The 24,651-nt window shown below is 35.9% G+C and overlaps 1 protein-coding gene across 29 annotated transcripts in view; it reads left to right on the top strand.

Moving 5' to 3' along the window:
- Nucleotides 1-24,151, top strand: part of FYB2 (FYN binding protein 2) — a 98,779-nt gene extending 74,628 nt beyond the window's left edge. For 15 of the 29 annotated variants that reach the window (XM_065521852.2, XM_065521853.2, XM_065521856.2 and 12 more), the window contains 8 exons: nt 2,385-2,483; nt 4,545-4,573; nt 6,060-6,120; nt 16,671-16,757; nt 19,334-19,427; nt 22,698-22,854; nt 22,959-22,992; nt 23,322-24,151. In XM_065521852.2, coding sequence (XP_065377924.1) covers nt 2,385-2,483; nt 4,545-4,573; nt 6,060-6,120; nt 16,671-16,757; nt 19,334-19,427; nt 22,698-22,854; nt 22,959-22,992; nt 23,322-23,343 — 583 coding nt within the window. In that variant the 3' untranslated portion in view covers nt 23,344-24,151. The remainder of the gene's footprint in view (nt 1-2,384; nt 2,484-4,544; nt 4,574-6,059; nt 6,121-16,670; nt 16,758-19,333; nt 19,428-22,697; nt 22,855-22,958; nt 22,993-23,321) is intronic. The other 14 variants (XR_010578248.2, XR_010578249.2, XR_012419708.1 and 11 more) reach the window with 2 other exon arrangements.
- Nucleotides 24,152-24,651: the final 500 nt, after the last annotated feature.

Raw genomic sequence — 24,651 nt, forward strand, 5'->3', positions numbered from 1 at the left:
GAAAGTTATGATAACCTATTGTAACATTACAATTGTGATCAACAGGATACTTGTAATTGTGTACAATCATATACTATACATATTAAATCACATTGTTCTCGCTTTTGAGAAATACCCATTTCCCAGAGTAAAGGATTTTGATATTGGGTTAGGAAATAAGTAATAAAAGAGACATAAATATTAATAAAACTTGCTTCAATTCTATAGCTGTTTTTCCAGGAACAAATCAGTGGTTATGACTTACCTGTGTCTCTGTAAGTTAGTAAGCCTATCTCTGGGATTTGGGCTTAATACAACATGTAGTGATCCAGGGTTATCAAGAATAAAATTTGTTCAGATGGGTATTATTCGACAAGTTTAGTTATTAAGGACATGTTGTGGAAAAGAAAACAGCAGTGGTCAAAAGCAAGGAATTTAAGGGTTCAAGGGGAAAAAGGAGACCCTGAACTGGACATGCTGGTTAGCATGAGGTGGGCATATCGTTCCCTCACTCTACCCCCTAAAAGCCCCAAAAGAATATTTGACAGAATTGTACTTATCAGCTGGGTAATCAATGTATCACTATTGCTGTATTATTCAGTAAATTAAAAATCAATGATAAGAATTTCAAGAGCCAGGATTTCCTTTTTTTTTTTTTTTTTTTTTTAGGTCTTGGGTATAAACATTTTCTCATTTTATTTTTTTGAAAAGTATTTTTGTTATTACAGTTTTGCCTAGTAGATATTCAAGAGTGATGTGATGATTTTGTCCAAATGGGTGCATTTTTCCTGTTGTTATATTTGTTATTTTCTCATTCACTTACATGGTAGTGAGCAAGTAAAGAATAATTGCCTTTTTTGAATTGACTATAAAATGTTCTTAATTTGATATAATATTAGGTCATTATTTTTTAATGTTCTAATGTTTATTGAGAGTAAAGTATATCCCCTAATTGTGGGATATTATGTTTGACATATACCGATTAATTTGAATTTTTTGAGTTATATTGTTTAAACAATACTGTCAGGCCTCTGTTTGAAGAAGTAGATCACATAGTGTGCACAGTCTAGATAAGGAAGATGAAAAATAAAGAAATAAACAAATAGACAAAATTTTACATACTGGTTAATATAAAGTAGGGAGAAGTATGAGTTGTTGACTGGTCAGGGAATTTAGGTTGGATGGTCTCCAAAGAGGTATATTTTGTCATAGTTAAGACTCATATCGCCAACAGACACATGAAAAAATGCTCATCATCACTCGCCATCAGAGAAATGCAAATCAAAACCACAATGTGATACCATCTCACACCAGTTAGAATGGCAATCATTAAAAAAATCAGGAAACAACAGGTGCTGGAGAGGATGTGGAGAAATAGGAACATTTTTACACTGTTGGTGGGACTGTAAACTAGTTCAACCATTGTGGAAAACAGTGTGGTGATTCCTCAAGGATCTAGAACTAGAAATACCGTTTGACCCAGCCATCCCATTACTGGGGATATACCCAAAGGATTATAAATCACGATGCTGTAAAGACACATGCACACGTATCTTTATTGCAGCACTATTCACAATAGCAAAGACTTGGAATCAACCCAAATGTCCATCAGTGACAGACTGGATTAAGAAAATGTGGCACATATACACCATGGAATACTATGCGGCCATAAAAAAGCATGAGTTAGTGTCCTTTGTTGGGATATGGATGCAGTTGGAAACCATCATTCTCAGCAAACTATTGAAGAACAGAAAACCAAACACTGCATGTTCTCACTCATAGGTGGGAATTGAGCCAGGATTTTCTATAACGTATTTCTAGTACAGTTTGTAAACTACATTTCCCTGAGTTATCTTTTCCTCTAAAGGGAGGACTGCTTCATAAAATCTGCAAAATAGAGACACTTGCGGTAGTTTGTCTTGAAATATAATTACTCCCTTCATAGTTGACTGGTGTGTGCTACTTCGTATCACATCTAAACAAAGAAGAAAAGCATATAATTCAATAAGGCATTTTCTTGCTCTTTCCTGAGTGGGATGTGTTTTGGACATGAAACCAAAGCCTCTGGTTCTTTATTTTTTTAATAGACTCAGGGGTACATGTGCAGGTTTGATACATAGATATATTGCCTAATGATGAGGTATGTGTTTCTAGTGTACCCATTACCCAAATAGTGAACATTGTATCCAACAGGGAACTTTCCAACCCTCATTCTTCCTCCCACCCTCCCCCTTTTTGGAGTCCCCAGTGTCTGTTATTTCCATCTTTATGTCCATGTATACCTATTGTTTAGCTCCCACTTATAAGTGGGAACATGTGGCATTTGATTTTATAATACAACAGCCTTCTCTATCTCTAGTACTCTCTTAAATGCCATGTTACTTACGTCCTGTGATTCCTCTTAGTTTAGATGGAAAAGAAGCACTCAAAAGACTGCAGCAATTCTTCAAGAAAGAAAAGGATAGATTTAAAATAAAGAAAACCAAGTCAAAAGAAAACTTAAGGTAAAAAGTCCCTTTAAATCCCTTTCCATGAGGGGATTAACCTGGTAGATACACAGGTTGATGTTATCCATCCAGTCTAAGAAACAGTGAAGGGGATAGCAGAAACTAAAACCAAGGATCTGGCTATCATCTGCCTCTTTCTTGTGAGTTTTTGATTGAATTACATACACAGAGACTAATTAATGAGAAAGTGGCATGCTCCTTTGAAAAAATGGCAGAGAAAGGGTTGAAAATGAGGGTAGAGGGAAAATCTTAAGCGAAGTCCAGAAGGGAAACTTTCCTCATCATCCTTAACATCCTATTCCTGTTGTTACCACTAAGCATTATGTTACTTACCATGTCCTTTTACGCTTTTGGGGCCCTACAAGCCCCAGTAGTTTTTATCTGTCTACTGTTCTATATTTAATTTATCTCCCTTGAGAGCAGCAATGTGTGGAAGGGGGAGATGAGCTGCTCAGCTGAACAGTTCGTGTATTGCAAGGTCTTAGACCTGGAAAAGACCCTCTGAGATGACCTAGGCTAAGTGCCAGTTTTGGGAGAAGTTCCAAACTCACTAGCACTAGAAAGAGATATGAGGGGAACCTGGATTCTAGATTCTAGTACCAGTTCTGCCATTTATTCCATGTATAACCATGGGCATATCACTTCCTTTGTATACCCGCAGCATTCCAGTTTTCTCTTGTATATAATGGAAGGGGGACTCTGGAGACACTTTGCAGGCAATAGATAGATATAGATGTAGGCATTATGGTGCTCCTCTATTTATGATGGGGTTATGTCCCAATAAACTCATTGCAACTCTAAAATATGTTAAGTTAAAAGTGCATTTAATACATCTACCAAACGTCATCGCTTAGCCTAGCCCATCTTAAACATGCTTGGAATACTTTCATCAGCCTACAGCTGGGCAAAATCATCTAACACAAAACCTGTCTGCAATAAAGTGTTGAGTATCTCATGTAATTTATCGAATACTGTACTGAAAGTGGAAAAAGAATGGTCTTAAGGATACTTGAAGTAGGTTTCTACTGAATGCGTATCGCTTTCACACCACTGTAAAGCAGAAAAATTGCAAGTCAAACCATTATAAGACCGGGAACATCTGTGTAGACATAAAGATATAGAGATTTTATTTTGTGAGGGCAGAAGATGATAAAATAATTTGCACAAGGTCATTACCTATAGTGAGATGGAATTATGTTGCTCTACCCTGAAGTTCTTTTTGATTATAAAGCTTCAGAGTTTTGTGACTTTAAGTCCAACTGTCAGTTGGGTCTAGATCTACCAAGAGACCCAACAAAACATGAGGTTTATAAATTGTAATCCTAATATGGAAGAAGAGGGAGTTTACCTTCTGTGGTCAACAAGACCCTATGCACAAAGGCAGACCCTGGCCTTAGCAAATTAGATGTTTTCTGAGAGAAAATTATTGGCACGATAACGTGCAGTCCCGTAATATTTGAGCCATATAAGAATGCTAATATTTTTAAGATGCAAATCTGATTACCTTTCTCTCAAAACTATTGGTTGGCTACATACCACATTTAGAACAAATATCCAGTTCCTTAGCCTGGCAAGTAAATACATCATGGCTGTCCCCATTCTACTTCTCTAGTTCTGTCTCTCACTAAAAGCAACTCTCACTACCATCCAATCCACATAGCTATAGATCTCACACTCTGCCATGGTGTCTCATGCCTCCATGCTTTGAACATGAAATTCCCATGGTCTGGAATGTACCTGCCCTCCTCCAGCCTTCTTTTATTCTCAAAGTTCTAGTTTTCCCTCAAAATTCGATCAAATATTATCCCTGCTTGAATTCCTCCCTTGAACTTCTCTTACCAAACCTGGATTATCTATGTTTCCCTTGTGTTCTCATAACATCCTGTGCACATCTTGTGAATCTGTTAATACCAGAGAAACCATTTTTCTTGGAGTCAGAGAATACCAGGGGAAGAAGGGCAATCCAGCGTCATCAATATGTTATTGGAGATCTGTCAGCTCATCTTTCGGAACATGTTTTTTCTCCTTAACTCTTTTGTGTCTTTTGTCAATCAACAGTGCGTTTTCCATTTTGCTGCCTGATTTAGGTAAGTGCCATTTGCTTATTGCTGACCAAAAGTACTCAGTTTTCATATATTCAGAGGCAGGGAAAGAGAAATGGTAACCCTTCCTGCATTCCCACATTTGATGAAAAATTGATCTACCAAAATCAAAGAAGATGTTTCATACAGAAGTATTTTGTTTACATTGGGGAAGATGAATAATGTTTCTCAAGTACCTACTATATACTGTGCCCTGGAGCAGATGTGTTCCTCTTAAAATCCCAGAGAAGTAAATGTTATCATCCCTTTTCAGAGAAGCTGTAGAACCTACATCCATATTTAAGTGATCCAGGATTTGTATTCCAGTCTCTCTGCCTATGAAACTCATGCATTTTGCATTCTACCATACTGCCTTTTGAAGGACTTGATATCCTTCATTCTAATTAAGACATAATAAGTTGAATATGATCACATTGCCACCAGCAAACTAACTGAATTGAGAATGGAGCATTGGAATGTTGTTTGCTTTTCCATTAAAATAATAGTGCATAAATTAGCACAGTGCATGACACATAGTAGGCTGTCAATACACGTTCAGTACATTGAATTTGTCAATAAAAGAGGGTCATGTGTTCTGTTGTTTGTTAATTTTTGTTTAGCGGTTCTAGCTATGTGGCTACCTGGATGTCACTTGAACTTGACAATTCAAATGTATATTATATTTTGTAAATATGAGTTTGCTGAACTAAAAAACAAATGACAATTATATACACCTGATAAAATCCCACATCTCAACATATCCTTGGTCTATGTTTAAAAGAAAAAAGCTGACTTAGAATAGACACGCATTGTATCCCCACCCACATTTAAAGGTATTTAATAAAATAAGGGAGTGAATAATTATGAATAATTATATCCGAAGGTCTCAAACTTGTTCAGTGGTGAATCACCTGAAAATCGTGTAATTCTATGTAGAGTGCCAAGGAATGTGAATATTGTAAAATGAAAATGCCTAATCATTATTATGGCACTAAGTCAGATTCAACATTATGCAAGATTATTATAAAGGAACAATTGCCAATGATTTGAAATAAAAACCATGGAAGAAAAATCAACATGACTATTCTATTAAGCTGTTTCTCCCCTCTAGGAGTTAAGAAAAGACCTCACTATTCTAGCAGTATAGCATATTTGTTCAATTCCAGAAAGATGGGAACTTAGTCTAAAAATGATTCTTTGAGCAACTCATTTTTTCTGGAACTCTTTGTGAAATCAAATTAATATAAATATATATGTTTTGAGATACTGGGACATCAAACTTTTTTTTAATCTTTCAGTTGAATTTCTTCCCAAATAGCGAGTATTTTTATTCTTTGATTCTTCTACTCTATTTGTATTCTATGATCAGATTTTGCCAAAACAGCCCCGAAGATGCACCTGGATAATTAGGTAATTGGGTATAATTTGGAAAGCCAGTGCTTATATAAACCATGCTTAATAATGGACTATTTTGATCCTGTCTTGACCCTAGAACTTAAGTCTCAGGAAGTTATTATCTATGATGATGTGGACCTGAGTGAAAAAGAGTCAAAGTAAGTCAATTTACCTTATTGGTTATCCCTGCTGATATTTGACCCATTTCCTGATGCTTTCTTAATTATGATCACAGAACCATCTTTTCAGATCCTTGGAGATTGAATGAAAAGTCAACTTGAGATAGTCTTCTCACTAACAGGGGAAAACACTGAATAACATATATGATCCAACAGTGGTAGGTGACCACAAAAGGCATTGGAGGTTTTGAATCTGTTTCTGATTTTCATTTTTGAATTTAGACTTGAATCTCATTTTAACACATTTTAAAAATTATCTCCAATGTATATGACAACATAGAGGATAGCAAGCACTATGTGACAGAACCTCCATATTCAAGGACTAAATAACTATAATTTATCAGAAAAGATGGCTGGATGCAGTGGCTCTTGCCTGTAATCCCAGCACTTTGAGAGGCGAGGTAGGTGGATTGCCTCAGTCCAGAAGTTCAAGACCAGCCTGGGAAGCATGGCAAAATCCCATCTCTACTAAACTAGCCAGGCATGGTGGCACATTCCTGTAGTCCTAGCAATTCAGGAGGCTGAGGTGTAAGGATGGCTGGAGCCTTTGAGTCAGAGGTGTAGTGAGCCGGGATCACACCACTAGGCTCCAGCCTGGGCAATGGAGCCAGACCCTGTTTCAAAAACAAAAAACAAACAAACAAAAAACCCCACAAAACAACAACAAAAAAGCCATCCTTAAGTTTGATACTACCTCTCCAGTCACTTGTTATTTATACTTCTCCTCTTAACCAACTGGTTAAAAATAAAAGTCTCCTCTGTTCATGTTTGATTCATCTTTCCTTGATCACTTCAATTAGGTTTCCTATTATACCACTGAACTTATTTTTGGTAAGGTCACTAATAACTCCTTTGTTAAATCCAATGGATACTTTTAAGCCTTTATTTTATTTGTCTTCTCTATATCTTAAACTGTGAACCATGCCATCCTCCAAAGGAAAAAAAATACTAGTTTTTCCCTAGGTTTCTATGTTGTTATTATTTCTTCATTATTTGATGTTATTTTTAAGTTGACATATAATAATTGTACATATTTTCTAGGTGCATAGTGATGTTTCGATACATAAAATATATAGTGATAAGATCAGGGTAATTAGCATATTCATCATCAAACATTTATCATTTCTTTGTGTTGAGAATATTCAATATCTCCCTTCTAGCTATTTAAAACTATATAATATATTATCGTTAACTATAGTCATCCTATGGTAGTTGTATTAGTTCATTTTTACACTGCTATAAAGAAATACCTGAGACTGGGTAATTAATAAAGGAAAGAAGTTTAATTGACTCACAGTTCAGCGTGGCTGGTGAGGCCTCAGGAAACTTACAATCATGGCAGAAGGGGAAGAGGCACATATTACGTGGCGGCAGGTGAGAGAGAGAAGAGAAAGTGAAGGAGGAAGAACTCCTTATAAAGCCACCAGAACTCATGAGAACTCATTCACTCTCATGAGAACACTATGTGGGAAACTGCCCCCATGATCCAGTCACCTCCCTCCCTCGACACGTGGGGATTACAATTCAGGTAAGGTTTAGGTGGAGACACAAAGCCTGACCATATCAGTGATATAGAACACTAGAACATATTCATCATATCTCACTGTATATTGTATCCTAAACTAATCTCTCCCTATTCCCTACTTTCCCAGCCTTTAGCATCCTCTGTTCTACTCTTTATTTCTATGAGAGCAACCTTTTTTAGCTTCCATATATGAGTGAGAACATGTGGTGCTTAACTTTTTATTCCTGGCTTATTTCACTTAACATAATGTCCTCCACTTCCATCCATGTTGCTGTGAATGACATGATTTCATTCTTTTTTATGACTGAATAGTTCTCTGCCGTGTGTATGTTTATCACATTTTCTTTACCATTCATTTGATGTTGGATACCTAAGTTGATTCCATATGTTGGCTATCACATATAGTGCTGCAATAAACATAGGAGCATAGATGTCTCTTTGATATAATGATTTCATTTCCTTTGGTTTAATACCCAGCAATGGAACTGCTGAATCATACGGTATTTCTATTTGTAGTTTTTTACGAACCTCCATACTGTTATTCATAGGTGCTGTACTATTGATATTCCCACTAAGAATGAAGAAGGGTTTCCTGTACTCCACATCCTTGCCAGCGTGTGTTATTTTTTGTCTTTTTGATGATTGCCATCCTAACAGGGATGAAATGATACCTCATTGTGGTTTTGATTTGCATTTTGCTGGTGATTAGTGATGTTGAACATTTTAAAATATGTTTATTGGTCATTGTATTTTGTTTTTTTTTATTATACTTTAAGTTCTAGGGTACAAGTGCACAACGTGCAGGTTTGTTACATAGGTATACATGTGCCATGTTGGTTTGCTGCATCCATCAACTCATCATCTACATTAGGTATTTTTCCTAATGCTATCCCTCCCCTAGGCTCGCACTGACCAACAAGCCCTGGTGTGTGATGTTCCCCACCCTGTGTCTAAGTGTTCTCATTGTTCAATTCCTACCTATGAGTTAGAACAGGCAGTGTTTCATTTTCTCTCCTTGTGATAGTTTTCTGAGAATGATGGTTTCCAGATTCATCCATGTCTCTGCAAAGGGCATGAACTCATCCTTTTTATGGCTGCATAGTATTCCATGGTATATATGTGCCACATTTTCTTAATCTAGTCTATCATTGATGGACATTTGGGTTGGTTCCAAGTCTTTGCTATTTCAAAGACACAGACTGGCAAATTGGATAAAGGGTCAAGACCCATCAGTGTGCTGTATTCAGAAGACCTGTCTAATGTGCAAAGAGACACATAGGCTCAAAATAAAGGGATGGAGGAAGAGCTACCAAGTAAATGGAAAGCAAAAGAAAAAAGCAGGAGTTGCAATCCTAGTCTCAGATAAAACAGACTTTAAACCAACAAAGATCAAAAGAGACAAAGAAGGCCATTACATTATTGTAAAGGGATCAATTCAACAAGAAAAGCTAACTATCCTAAATATATATGCACCCAATACAGGAGCACCCAGATTCATAAAGCAAGTCCTTAGAGACCTACAAAGAGACTTAGACTCCCACACAATAATAATGGGAGACTTTAACACCCCACTGTCAATATTAAACAGATCAACAAGACAGAAGGTTAACAAGGATATCCAGGATTTGAACTCAGCTCTGCACCAAGCAGACCTAATAGACATCTGCAGAACTCTCCACCCCAAATCAACAGAATATACATTTTTCTCAGCACCACATCACACTTATTCTAAAATTGACCTCATAATTGGAAGTAAAGCACTCCTCAGCAAACGTGAAAAAACAGAAATCATAACAAACTGCCTCTCAGACCACAGTGCAATCAAATTAGAACTCAGGATTGAGAAACTCATTCAAAACCACAAAACTACGTGGAAACTGAACAACCTGCTCCAAAATGATTACTGGGTAAATAACGAAATGAAGGCAGAAATAAAGATGTTCTTTGAAACAAATGAGAACAAAGATACAACGTATCAGAGTCTCTGGGACACATTTAAAGCAGTGTGTAGAGGGAAATTTATAGCACCAAATGCCCACAAGAGAAAGCAAGAAATATCTAAAATTGACACCCTAACTTCACAATTAAAAGAACTAGAGAAGCAAGAGCAAACAAATTCAAAAGCTAGCAGAAGGCAAGAAATAACTAATATCAGAACAGAACTGAAGGAGACAGACACACACAAAAAAGTTCGATAAGTCAATGAATCCAGGAGCTGGTTTTTTGAAAAGATCAACAAAATTGATAAACCACTAGCAAGACTAATGAAGAATAAAAGAGAGAAGAATCAAATAGACGCAATAAAAAATGATAAAGGGGATATCACCACCAATCCCACAGAAATACAAACTACCATAAGAATACTATAAACACCTCTAAGCAAATAAACTATTGGTAATTTTAATGTCATCTGTTGAGAAATGTCTGTTCATTTGCCCATTTTTAATTGAATTTTTTTTCTCTTAAACTGTTTGAGTTCCTTGTATATCCTGGATATTAATCACCTGTCAGATTAATAGTTTATAAATATTTTTCTCCATTCTGTAAGTTGTCTTTCCACTCCGTTGATTGTTTCTTTTACTGTACAGAAGCTTTTTAGATTGCTGAAATCCCATTTGTTCATTTTTGCTTTGTTACCTGTGCTATTGAGGTCTTAGTCATAAAACTTTTCCTAGACCAATGTCCTAAAGTGTTTCCCCTATGTTTTCTTCTAATAGTTTTAGAAGTTTGGGTCTTACATTTTAAGTCTTTGATCTATTTTTGTTTGATTTTTGTATAGGGTAAGAAGTGGGATGGGGTCTTGTTTTATTCTTCTGTGTATGGCTATCCAGTTTTCCCAGCACCATTTATTGAAAAGACTGTCCTTCCCCCACTGAGTGTTCTTGCAATCTTTGTCAAAAAGCAGTTGGCTGTAGATACATGGATTAATTTCTGGGTTCTCTATTCTGTTCCATTGGTTTGTGTGTCCGTTTTATGCCAATACCATGCTGTTTTGGTTACTAGAGCTTTGTAGAATATTTTGAAGTCTGGTACTGTGCTTTATACAGATTTGTTCTTTTGCTCAGAATTGCTTCAGCTACTTGGGGTCTTTTGTGATTCCATACAAATTCTAAGATTGTGTTTTCTATTTCTGTGAAAAATAGCATTGGTATTTTGATGGGGATTGTATTGAATCTGTAGATAGACTTGGGTACTATGGTCATTTTAACAATATTAATTCTTCCAGTCTATGAACATGAGATGTCCTTCCATTTGTTTGTGTCATCTACAATTTATTTCATCAGTGTTTTGTCATTTTCTTTGTAGAGATCTTTCACCTCCTTGGCTAAATTTATTCCTAGGTATTTTTGTTTTTTGTAGGTATTATAAACCAGATTGCCTTCTTGACCTCATTTTCAGCTAGTTCTTTGTTCATGTATAGAAATGCTACTAATTTTTTTATGTTGTTTTTGTATTGTACAACTTTACTGAATTTATCAGTTCTAAGAGTCTCTTGGTAAAGTTGTTAGGTTTTTCTAGATATAAGATCATGTCATCTGCAAACAGGGGCAGCTTTACTTCCTCGTTTCCCATTTGGATGTCCTTTATTTATTTCTCTTGCCTCATTGATCCTGCTAGAACTTTCAGTACTTTGTTGAATAAGAATGGAGAGAGTGGGCATCCATGTCTTATTCCAGTTTTTAGAGGAGAAGCTTCCAGCATTTCCCTGTTAGGTAAGATGTTAGCTGTGGGTTTGTTATACATGGCCTTCATTATGTTGAGGTACTTTCCTTCTACACCTAATTTGTTGAGAGCTTTTATTATGAAGGGATGTTGAATTTTGACAAATGCTTTCTCTGCAGCTATTGAAATTATCATATGGTTTTGTTCTTCATTCTGTTGCAGTGATGTTTCACATTTATTGATTTGCCTATGTTGAATGACCCAACTTTGTTGACTGCAGGCATGTTCCTGGTGGTCTGATTGATGGGCATCAATATGACCATGGAGGGGGTGATGGCTAGAGAATTTCTGGCTTCACAAGATGAAGCCAGTGATTCATGAGCTGAGCTGAAATCTTCCCAGCCTGATACTTCCCTTTCTATCACAGCAACCCTCCATGATAGATCAGAATGGTTCCCAGTTGGCCAGGTGCAGTGGCTCATACCTGTAAACCCAACTCTTTGGGAGGCAGAAATGGGAGGATCGCTTGAGCTCAAGAGTTCAAGACCAGTCTGGGCAACATAGTGGGACCCCATCTCTATTTTTATAATGTAAAAGAATATTTTAAATTGTTTCAGATGAGAACATCAAGGCTAAGGGTAACTAACTTGTCCACGCGATTGAGTACAGAGGTAGGTCCGAGATCTGGGTGGCCTGCCCCCAAGCCAGTGCTCTTTCCTGCCACCTACCCTCTCTCTGGGGATGTGCTCACCAAGTGAGCCCAGGGGTCAGTGTGTGAGGTTACAGAGGGACAGCAGCCTGGTTGTGTGCAGGGAGGATGCCCTGGGAGTCAGTTTTTTGTTTGTTTGTTTTTTGAAACAGGGTCTCACTCTGTCCCTCAGGCTGGAGTGCAGTGGTGGCATGATCACGATTCACTGCAGCCTTGACCTCCTGGGCTCAGGGATACATCCCACTAATATGTTCTTGCATTTCTGGGGTGTATCACACTACATCATGGTGTATTATCTTTTTGATGTGCTGTTGTATTGAGTTTGCTAATATTTTGTTGAAGATTTTTGTGTCTATGTTCATCAGAGGTATCAACCTGTAATTTTCTTTTCTTTCTTTTTTGTATCCTTGTCTGCTTTTGGTATCAGGGTTATGCTGGCCTCATAGAATGAGTTAGGAAGAGTTCATTCTGCTTCAGTGTTTTGGAATAGTTTGAGAAGATTTGGTATTAATTCTTTTTTAAAGGTTCAGTAGAATTCAGCAGGGACGCCATCCAGTCCTAGATTTTTCTTTTTTGAGAGATTCTTTATTACTGATGCAATCTCATTACTTTTATTGGTCTTTTCAAGTTTTCTAAATTTTTCTTGGTTCAATTTCAGTAGATTGTATATTTCCATGAATTTAGCTATTTCCTCCAGGTTTTCCCATTTGTTATCAGATAGTTGCTCACAGTGGTCTCTAAGTGATGTCTCTTTTTTCACTTCTGACTTTATTTACTTGAACTTGCCCTTCCCTCCCTCTCCCCGTTTCCCCTTCCCCTCCCCTTTAATTTTCCCCCTCTCCTTCCCCCTCCCCTTTCCTCTTCCCTCCCCTTACCTCCCCTCCTCCCTCCCTTCCCGTCCTCCCTCCCTTCCCGTCCTCCCTCCCTTCCCGTCCTCTCTCCCTTCCCCTCTCCTTCTCACCCCATCTCTCTGTCTAGTCTAGGTAATGGTTTGCCAATTTTGTTTCTTTTCAAAACACCAGCTTTCTGTTTCATTGATCTTTTGTATTTTTTATCTAAATTTGTTTATGTCAGCTCTGATCTTTATTATTTCTTTTCTTCTACTAACTTTGAATTTGGTTTGTTCTTCCTTTTCTAATTCTTTGAGAAAAATCATTAGATTGTTTTTTGAAATCTTTCTAGTTTTTGATGTAGGCATTTATTACTATAAACTTGTCTCTTAATATTGTTTTTGCTGTGTTCTATAAGTTTGGTATGTTGTGTTTCTAAGTATTATCCTTAATTTCTCCCTTCACCCATTGGTTGTTCAGGAGCATGTTGTTTAATTTCCATATATTTGTATAGTTTCAAATATTCCTGTTGTTATTGATGTTTAGTTTTAATGCACTGTGCTCAGATGAGATACTTGATATGATTTTGATTTTTAAAAACTTGTTGATACTTGTTTTGTGTCCTAACTTATGAACAGTTCTGGAGAATGTTCCATTGATAATGAAAAGAATGTGTACTATACAGAACATGAGTGACATGTTCTGTAGATGTGTATTAAGTTCTGTAGATGTCTGTTAGGTCCATTTGGTCTATGGTGCAGTTTAAATAGGATGTTTGCTGTTTTTATTTCTGGATAATCTGCTTAGAGTGAGATGTTGAAGTCTCCCAACTATTATTGTATTGAGGTGTATCTCTCCCTTTTGGCCGAATAATATTCGTTTTATATATCTGGGTGCTCCAGTGTTGGATCCACTGAAGATGGAGCTCCACATCTGGTCCTTTTGATCTCTATGTTGGTGACTATTTCAATAAACACACAGTTGCTCAGGCTGAAACCCTAGGTTATCTGTTATTCCTTCTCTTGTACCTTTCCCTTCCCTTCACTCTCTTCCAATAACTCAAAACTGTTCCCACTTTTCCCATCCCCACTGCACAGCCACAATGCAGTCTTGTTTCTCAACCAGATTACTACAACTCCCTGAATGGCCATCTTACCTCCATTTCTGTTTATTCTCCAGACTTTCTTAAGTGCTAATGTGACCACCTGCCACCCAACAGCTGAAAACTGTTTAGTGGTTACCCATCACTTTCAGAATGAAGTCAAAACTGCTTAGGAAAACATAAAATTTATTCATAATCCAGTCCCTGGCAACCTCTTAGCCTCACCTGTTATTCCTGCTTACCCACTATTCCTGTGTTCCATCCATACTGTACTACTTGGAGTTCCTTAGACCAGATATGCTGTCTAGCATTTCCAAACCTTCACATTTGTTCCAACTTCATCAATTCATTCAACAAATATTTATTGAACATGTCCTTTGTGCCAGGCACTGTGCTAGGTGTTGGGTATAAAGCAGTGAACAAAAGATATATAATTCCTATTCCTGTGGGCATAGAGAGACTAAATCAATAAACAAATGAAAACATTAGTCTATAATTACACATTGGAATTTGGTTGCTTTGAAACAGGATATTTTGAAAGACAGTGGATATAGGGTGTGTGCTGGTAGGGGTTTTAAAGTATTGATAGTTATGGAAAGCCTCTTCAAGAAGGTGATAATTTAAGAAGAAAAGAATAGTTCTACCTGTGACACACTTTGCCATGTTTTTTGCCGACTATTTTATCCCTCATTATTTAAAATTGAATTCAGATTTTACTTTTTCTAAGAAGCCCTCTCTAACTTTATCTATTTAAGTTAGGTACTCCCTTTTTTTTTATCAAGATATTTTTCTCAGAATTGTAGTGGTCTGTTTTCTTGATTTTCTTATCTGCTAGACTGGGAACTCTTTGAGGTAGGGACTGTGACTTTCATATCTGTATCATGTGTCTGATACCAAAACATAATTTGATAAATTAGTTAACAAAGAAGGACCTGCTATAAAAATGTGCAAGATAATCTGGAAGCTCAGAATAGGTCGACATTACTGTTATTTAGGTGATCAGAAATCTTTGTGCCAAGCTGAAACAGGAAAGACAGGTAACATTTTGACAGGTGAAGACTGGGAGCAAAAGAAGATGAGAGAAAAGGGAGGAGCAAGAGGGGGGAGTGGACAACTGTAAATGGAAAACACACGTGTTTGGAAAGTTCTGTTGGACCATAAGGCGTATATGATCAGGAAAGGGGTGTTACAAGCAGAAAATGTAATTTGGCATAAGATGGAAGAGAACTCTGAAATATCAAATTAGGGTAAATAATAAGTTCTTTTTCTCTTTTGTTTGAGATGGAGTCTTGCTATGTTGCCCAGGTTGAAATGCAGTGGTTATTCACAGGTGTGGTTATTCACAGGCGTGATCATAGCACACTGCACTTTGACCTCCTGCCTCAAGCAGTCCTCTCACCTCAGCCTCCCAAGTAGCTGGAACTACAAGTGCATACCAGTGAATCTGGATAAATTATTTTTCTTAAAAAATCATTTATAAAAATCAAAACAAAATAAAATTTGTAAAGCATGGTAAAACATGGTAAAACAAATTGCCCTGAACCCATCATTCGACTTAAGAACTAGAACATAACCAATACCTTGGCCTCTTTTCCTTGTACACACCATGTATCCCTTCCCTCAAGGTAACTGTTCTCATAAATTTGGTGTTTTCATTTCCTTGTTCAAAATAAATATAGTTTTAACAAACATATGAAACAAATATTATTTCCTTTGGGATTTGAACATCATGAAAATGAGACAGTGTATACAGAGTTCTGTAACTTTTTTATTCAAATATAATCTTTCATTTTTCCTTTCATTCATTTTAATGTTCTGTAGTATTCCATTATATGTATATACCATAATTCATTTATCTATTCAATTGTTGGTAACTATTGGGGCCCTTATAAATAATATCGCCACAGATATTCTTATTTTATTTATGGCTCCTGTGAATGTGTGCAGGAATTTTTCTAGAAGATATACTTAGAAGGGGAAAAATGCAAATTATAGGGAATGCAAATTCATATGAAAATACCAACTTGTTTTCCAAAGTGGTCATACCACTATGACCATCCATTTCATTCTCTCTGCTCATCCGTTTCCTCGCTTGTAAAACTTTGAGTGATTGGTTTAAAGGATTGTTGCAATACTTACTTTGAAAACCAAATGAGTTAACATACGTAAGATGCTTAGCATAAGACCTGACACATAGATGCTAAAAAGTACTAGTTCCTTCTATAATAAATACCTTCTCCCTTCCCTGCATCTTCTTTTGCCTGGAATCACTAATGTTACATGCTAGTTGGCTTAGCCTTGTTTCACAATGGAGTTCAGTTACATTATTCACATTTTAGAGACCAAAAAAACCCCTGAGGCCTATAAAGGAGATGAAATGTGATTATAAGCAGGCTGATCTCTTGCATCTGGTTTCAAATTTGGATTATGACACATCACGGGTCAGCAAACTATGGCCGGAGGACCAAATATGGCCTGCCACTTGTTTCTGTGTATAAAGTTGCAACAGTAGAGTTGAAGAGTTGCCGTAGAGATAATATGGCTGCAAAGCCTAAAATATTTACTATATGGCCTTTCCATGGACTATCAAAATATATTTCTAGATGGCTTTTTAATTTTTTGTAAAACATAATTGCCTATGAAGTGTTGATGGTTCCACGAATGTATTAATTTACTTGCTCAAAATATATTTCTCCTCAGAGATGAAGATAAACTGAAAATGTGGAAACCCAAGTTTCTGACACAGAAGGAAAAAAAAGAGAAAAACGGTGCTGAAGAATCAGAAAGGTGGGAACACAGAGGCACTTATATTGTAGGTTATCTGCAGCAATTTATACCTCTTACCAGCTGTGTGGCTTTAGATAAGTAATGAAATTTGATTCTCAGCTTTTTCATCTACAAAATGAAAATGACAACATCTACATCATAGTACAGCTGAGAGGATTAAAAGGGACAAAGAATATAAAAATATTAAGTGTCATACACATGTATCTTCATCCTCCTCCTCCCTGCTTTTGGTGGATAGGAAGTGAGAAAAGATTTCAAGTTAACCATTTTCAAACAATGACAAATTTCTAGTCTTCTTTTAGGTTGTAAGAACTTCCCCTTATAAGATATCATGTAAATAAAACACCAATTAGAACTTAAATGTAACTTTGAGAAAAAAACAAACCAGGTATCATATAGTGACACTGATTTCCCTAAAATATAATTCTAGTTATGACTATAATGAGTGTTAGAAGTTTAAAATGTTTTACTGAGTCAAGGTCTAACCTGCATTCGTGTGATTCAAGTTCCCAAGCGGTTGTGAGAGGATGTTTTTACTGAGGCAGGTGGTTTCTTACTGCTCTCTGATCCCATCTTCTCAATTGCTAGGACATGAGGCAGGATATGAGGTACTTTTTTAACAAATGACTTGGGGAAATATTTGTCTAAATAGTCACTGAGATGTGAACATTGTGTAGTCTGTGTGCTCTGGGAAACCTGTTAGAAAAGTCCTACTGGGGTGCACCAGAGGAAACCAGACATTAGTGTCTGAGACTCAGAGGATGGCATTGGATGGTCCTTCTCGTACGTTTATTTTCTTTAGGTTCAGACTTGATGTAATTTATTTTTCTCAGGTTGGAAAGATGTATTAACAGACTAGAAAAGAAACTTTCTATCTTAAACTTCATACTTTTACATACATTTGCACAGCATAACAAAACAGAATTCCAAGAGAGGAACTATTAGTAACATTTTTGATCTGCCCCCCAGAAAGCTTTTTAGTATGTTGATAACTACAAATAAGGCTTCTTAGGAAACAATTTTCCAGTGCCTTTTTATTTTTATTTTTTTGCAACAGAGTGATATAACAGTATACTTTTATTTTGAACCAAGTAAATTAGAAAATGTTACAGTAAGGGTAATTATTTCTGTATCAATTTCTATGTGCTCTTTGAACTTTTTAAAATGATTTCGACCATAACGTATTCTACCAGTAAGGAAGAAATGTTTTCTATATTAGTTCAACTCTTTTATTATTCTTTTATCAATCAAAGACAATGGTAAGTTTAAAGAGAAGTTGAGCAAAGGTATGTGTCTTAGCCTATTTGTGTTGCTATAAAGGAACACCGGAGGCTGGGAAATTTATAAATAAAAGAGGTTTATTTAGCTCATGGTTCTGTAGACTGTACAACAAGCATGACATTGGCATCTGCTTCTGGTGAAGGCCTCAGGCTGCTTCCACTCATGGCAGAAGGTGAAGGAGAATGTGCAGAGATCACAGGGCTAGAAAGGAAGCAAGAGAGACAAGTGAGGTACCAGGCTCATTTTAACAAATGAGATGCCAGGCTCCAGGAAACTATGACAGTGGTAACTCACTCATTACCAAGAGGACAGCAGCTAGCCATTCATGAGGGAAAAAAACCCCATGACACAAACATCTCCCATTAGGCCCCACCTCCAACATTAGGGCTCAAATGTCAACATGAGGTTTGGAGGAGTCAAATATCCAAACCATAGCAGTATCTCAGGTATAACGGCATGAAAAGGATAACCCACTTTCTAAGATGACCCAAGTAGACATTGTAATGTGTAGGGAGATGGGCAGCTGATGGAATAAAACTGACAGGATTTGGTTGACTTTTTTACTTCTGTCAATACATTAAACTGCTAAAAAGAAGAAACAAATCTCACGTGAAGAGCAAGAGGGAGGACTAAGAGTATAATCAGTTTCTTCTGTAGCGTTATTTACTTTTATGTGCTGAAATTCTTGCACATGTTTTGTGGCATCTTTCTTTATTTTCTTAATGGTATTCATCCTCCAAAACATTCAGCAAACTGGAGAGCTCTTCGATTGAACCATGTAGATTTGTGATCTCCAATTAGGCTTAACAACTTAGAAAACCACACAAAGTAAACTGCTTACTCATTCTTACTGGTTTCCATTAAATAATCTGAAGGTGAATGGGAACATATGTAAATTTCCTAAAATTAAAAAAAAACAAGTTATATCTCTAAGTCTCATTCAGACAAGTTTCTTATGTACCTTCATTTGTTTAACCAATGTGATTTTATCCCGTTATTATCTTGCCATCAAAAATATTTAATCGTGGGGAAAAGCAATTGGTATTACCCTGATCACTTGTTTGACAATTTGCTCTAATGGAAATATGTGTGTGTATTTGTATTATGAACCTACATATGTGTGTGTACATATACACAAATACAGATGCATGACTTTGCATATGTATTATTTTATATAAAATTATGCACACAAAATCTATACCTGAATTTGTCCTGAAATGAAGTGACTTTGTAGACTCGGCAACTTAAGAGTTTTATTATAGTACATTTTACCCTACCTGCACATTTCTTGCTAGTTTCTCTCCTAGAAGTTTCTTCAAAACCAAGAAGCAAAACTTAGAAAAGAACAGAATGAAAAGAGAAGAAAAACTATTTAGAGAAAGGTTTAAGGTACGTTCTCTTCTCAAGGTAAAAATTAGCAATATTAACAGCTTGGAGCTTTCATTTAAAAAAAAATCTGTAAGTATGCTGTGCCTTTGCCTCTCTGAGATACAGACATTATCTTTGACACAAAAAGCCAGCATTTCATTCCTATTTTTTCCTGATACATTTCTATATTTTTATGTCTGTACATGCTATTCCTTCTTCCTGGAAAAACTACTAAGTTGTTCTTGAAGGCTCTGTTCAAATGTCACCCACTCCTCCCTCTCTCGTCCAGGTTGTTACTCCTTCAGCACATTTTGTATATCTATTTTACACATGTCTTTTATAACACTGATTTGTTGTATTAAAGCATTTGTGTGTGTGTGTGTGTGTGTGTGTGTGTGAATCTTGAACTAATTAATCTCTTGAGTGCTTTTTGAGAAAGAAACCCTGTCTCATTCAGGTTTGTTCCCCAGGGCCTGACATAAAACTGTACAGACAGTGTTTGGTAAATGAATGCCTAAACAAGCAAGCAAATGAATAACAAAATGAACAAATGAATGACGCAGCATCCGAAGCTCTCTGCCTTCTTATTCTGTTATTAAGAGTCCATGGAACATTTTTTCATTATTCTAAAGCTCAACCTTCCCTGATTTCATATATTGTCAAAGTGACGATTATTAACTATGAAACATACTGAGCACCTTCCATGTGCTAGACACTGGATTGAGAGAGGCAAAGTGTGCATCCTCCTCATAAAATTTATCTAAGTCACTATACAGCCTAAAATTTTTCAAAAATTCCCCCTTGCAAAATGTTTAAAGTTTAGGCTTCCTAACATGACACAGAAAGCTCTTTATGTCCTGACCTTTGCATATCTTCCTGGCTTTATCTCTTGCCACTCTTTGCGTTGCACTTTCTGCTTTGGCAACAAACTGCTCATAGTTCTGTCCCTTGAATGAACCTCCACCTCTATCTTTGTCTTGCTATTTCATCCCTCTAAGTGCTTCCTTGGTCTATTCCAACTATCTGGTACACCTTTGAACTTTTCTCCATCTGACTAGCTCTTATTCATTTATCAAGCTCCAGTCGAGGGATCTCCTCTTCTCCAGGAAGACTTACCCAAATCTTCTAATTAAATAAATTACTCTTCTTCCGTTTACTTATATACTTGAGCAATCTCTAGCTTATCACACATTAACAAAATTGGAATTACATGTTCATCATATTAAACTATGAGCTCCTAGAGGACAAAGGTTATTTTATATATGTTTATATCCATGTGCAGAGCAGAATAAGGTTGCTCAGCATTTTGTAAACACGCATAAAATATTTTTTAAATTGAACTAAAATAGGAATATACACAAATCTCTCATAATCACTGATAATTCCTGTTTGAACCAAAGCTGATTGGGGTTACTATATCTAGAAATTGTGATATGTTAGTATCTACTACAACCCTGATGTTATTTGATTAATTGAAAAACAACCATGAGGCAATCACTTGTTGAAAAGACCCTTATGTTCCATCCAATCCTTTTTTCCCTCTCCGTGTGTTTTTGATTGTTTCATGTGGGAAAGATATTCCATTTCCTGTATATGTGTATAATTCCATTCTTATTACCTGTAGTGGGTTTCCTTGATAGGCCATTTCAATAATTTTTATCCAGCTCAAATCATAAAACATTGGATAACTCATTTGTGCCAGGCACTGAGGGTACAAAGATGAATAAGACTGTCTACTATTTTCACTTGATAAGACAGTATGTTTATTAAATTATATAATAGGAATAGATATCAAGTATAGTTAAGAGACAGTAAATTTTTATATATGGCAGTCATAACAGTTTTCATGTGAAGTGGTTAAGAGAAAGAAGAGTATTTCAAGTAAACAGCATGTATTCAAGGATTGTCATGTAGCTTGATGCAGCTTCAGTAAAGAAGACAAAGATAGAGGGATGGAGAATGGCAGTATACAAAGGAGCCCGAATGTCAAGCTAAGCAGTGTGGATCTCATCCTGAAAGCAATAAGGAGTTTTTAGAACTTTATAAATAGAAAGGTGACCTAATTAGATCTGTATTTTAAGAAATCACTATGAATTCACAGTGAGCAATGGCCTGTAAAGGATAAAAAAGCCAGTAAGGAAGCGATTGTTTTGTTAAGTAAAGGAAAAAATCTATCTTGTAGATCTGATCTCATTTGTTATAGGTTGATCTTGTAATTTATCATCCAAACACAGGACACTTCTAAGAGTGGGAGGAGGAACTCTTAATCATAACAAAAAATAGTTATAGATAGACATATTAGTTATAAACAGACAATATCCTGGGCAAAAGGAGATATTTGGTCACACTAATTTGGAGAAGTAGGTACCTGTAATCTAAGCTATGTATTCTGGAACTATCTGTTTGTGGTCAACAGATTTCAGTGCATTAGAAGGTGATGTGCTGCAGATGTATAGGTCAGTATGTCAGGAAAAGATTCCCAAGGTCAGGACTTGAATTTCTCAGGAGTTTTTAACAAAATGCCTGCCTGCCCGTGAATACAAAAGGAGAATGGGAATTGCCCCCAACTGGGTACAGCCAATTCCCACTACTTTAAAATAACATGTAGTATAGCTATATATAAGAATACATAAGCTCACACAGAGAAAAAGCATGGAAAGAGTATCATCTAGAAATGATAGGTATGTAAGAATATTATAAACTTTAAGGCACTACACAGAAGTTTTAGTAATGGAACAGTTAACTACCATCCATGGTGCTTAATTCATACCTACGTTACAACCTCATCCAGCAGGGCTCATTCTAGTACAATTAAGTAATGGTTGTGCACACACTGGGGTCTGTCTGGGGATAGGGTATGGGGAGGGAGAGTATTAGAAAGGATGGTTAATGCATACTGGGCTTAATACCTAGGTGATGAGTTGATAGGTGCAGTAAACCACTATGGCACACATTTACCTATGTAACAAACCTGCACATCCTGCACATGTACCCCGTAACTAAAAATAATAATTAAAAAAAAAGATTTGAGAGAAAAAAAATAATGGTTGTGAAAATACTTTGAAAATATAATCATACCAAACAAATGTGAGATTGCACCATTTTACTATTATTTTCTTAAATGACTTTCCTTTAACTGTATACCTTCCTATTTTCTATTCCCATATGTGTTATTTAACTAGTCAATAGTATCTGGAGTTTATTTTGAGGTTACTATATTATATCCTCCATTAGTTTTGTTATGAAAAATAACTATGCAAGAATGGTCTGATTAGTAATTTCTCATTTCAGTACAATAAAGAGATTATTGTCATCAACACAGCAGTGGCCTGTTCCAAGAATTCAAGAAATGGAATATTTGATTTGCCAATAAGTCCTGGAGAAGAACTGGAAGTCATTGATACCACCGAACAAAATCTAGTGATATGTCGTAATTCCAAAGGCAAATGTAAGTTTATTTGCTTATTTTTCATAACATTTCATTGTTTTTAAAAAAATCTTAAAGCATTTTCTCTGTAACTTTCAAATTAACGGTGATTTTTCTTTCTATAGATGGATATGTGCTCATTGAACATCTAGATTTCAAGTAAGCTGTTTGATTTTGTACTTTAAATCATGAGTTCCTAATACCTTGTTGTATATATTAGTCTCAAGAGAAGACTACTGAATCTATTGAAATTCAGGATAAGTTTTAAAAATTAGACATGCAGTACCCTATTCTATAAGGATCATGTTGGAAGATACTTTATTATTGTCTCTTGTGACTGTGCTATCAAACTTCTCTACACAGCTTTATCAACATTTTAAAAGAACACAAACATATTAAACTAGATCAGAAATTCCCTAGAAATCTCCCACTCAACTGTTTCATTGTCCTATATTTTTAAATGTTTGCATATTTTTCTTTTTTCTCAGGCATCAAAGTTGGTCACCTTAGAAAGATCACGGTCAAATGTTACGGACTGCACAAGGGAGAACTAGTCCTAAGATCCTAGTCCTGCCTTACATCAGTTTCAGTTTACATGTCAAAATTTTAGAGATGGTGGAATCTGTGGAAACTTTCGTTCTGAACTTAAAAGAGAAAAATAAAAACAAATCCTCAACATTTAGATGTTGGTTTTACTCCTAAAAGGTTATCTTTCAATGTCTATTTCAGTATCTACTTCACTGCCAGTTCAAGAGAATGTGAAACAGTATGTGTTAGCATTTGAGCACTTATTTAATGAGCCATATCCAAAGTTAGAAATCATGCCTTATGGCACCTAGTCAGTTGTGCAGATGGTTGGTTTGCTTCTAATATTAGCACACGAGCGTTTGTAATTTCTAGATGTTGTGCATTCAAATTTGGTATAATTTAATTCTGAACAGTAAACAGTAAACAGTGTAACCAAGGTCTTTCAAATACTCAAGTTTAAGGTATAATCTTAATTATGACTCAGTCTTTAAAAAGGTATAAATGTCCTTTTACTTTATCACAAAAATAAACTCATATGAATACTGTTCCACATTGGTTTCTTTTGGGAATAGTTTCTCAAAAAATAATTTATTCCTAAATTCACCCATCATTTTAAGAAGTGCCCAAATGTACTTAACAAAATAATATATATGCTGTCCACTTTAAAACATCTTTTTGTCCAAAATAAGAACAATTGTCATTATTTTGTCTATGCCCAAATAACTATTCAACTAATAGCATTCATATGTACTTTCATTTATATGGAATTAAATAAAAATTTAAAAACTGAGCTGTAATATCTATTCCATTTTTTAAATGGGGTGCACTGCATGTCAAGAGAAATAAATTCTACATATGCATTTAACAGTTTCAAATTTTTAAGTGGCTTTTTCAGCACAGAAAAACTGAAGAATTTCACTCAGTTCTTTAAGCAGGGTGATTCTGGCCTTCACAAGTGTGATGGAATTTGTTTCCATGGCCTTGTTCTTTATATTGAGGCCACTTTTTAAGCTTCTAGGTTCTTTTATTTTCCTTTGCATGTTCCAAATGACATTTGCCAATAAAGGCCAAGCTTATTCTAAAAGACACGAATCAAAGATATTCAAAAAGTTCAGACTTTAGAGAAGGAAATCTGTAGAGATTATTACAAATAACATAATTAAACAAGATATCAATGGAACAGCTAAAGGATTAAAAAATGTTTTACAGAGAAGGTAACACTGAAGCTTGGTCTTTAAATATGTTTATTTATTAGACAAGGCACAGATGGAAGATCCATGCTCGCTTTGG

Source organism: Macaca fascicularis, chromosome 1, assembly GCF_037993035.2.
Source record: "Macaca fascicularis isolate 582-1 chromosome 1, T2T-MFA8v1.1".
In the NCBI taxonomy this organism is placed as follows: domain Eukaryota; kingdom Metazoa; phylum Chordata; class Mammalia; order Primates; family Cercopithecidae; genus Macaca; species Macaca fascicularis.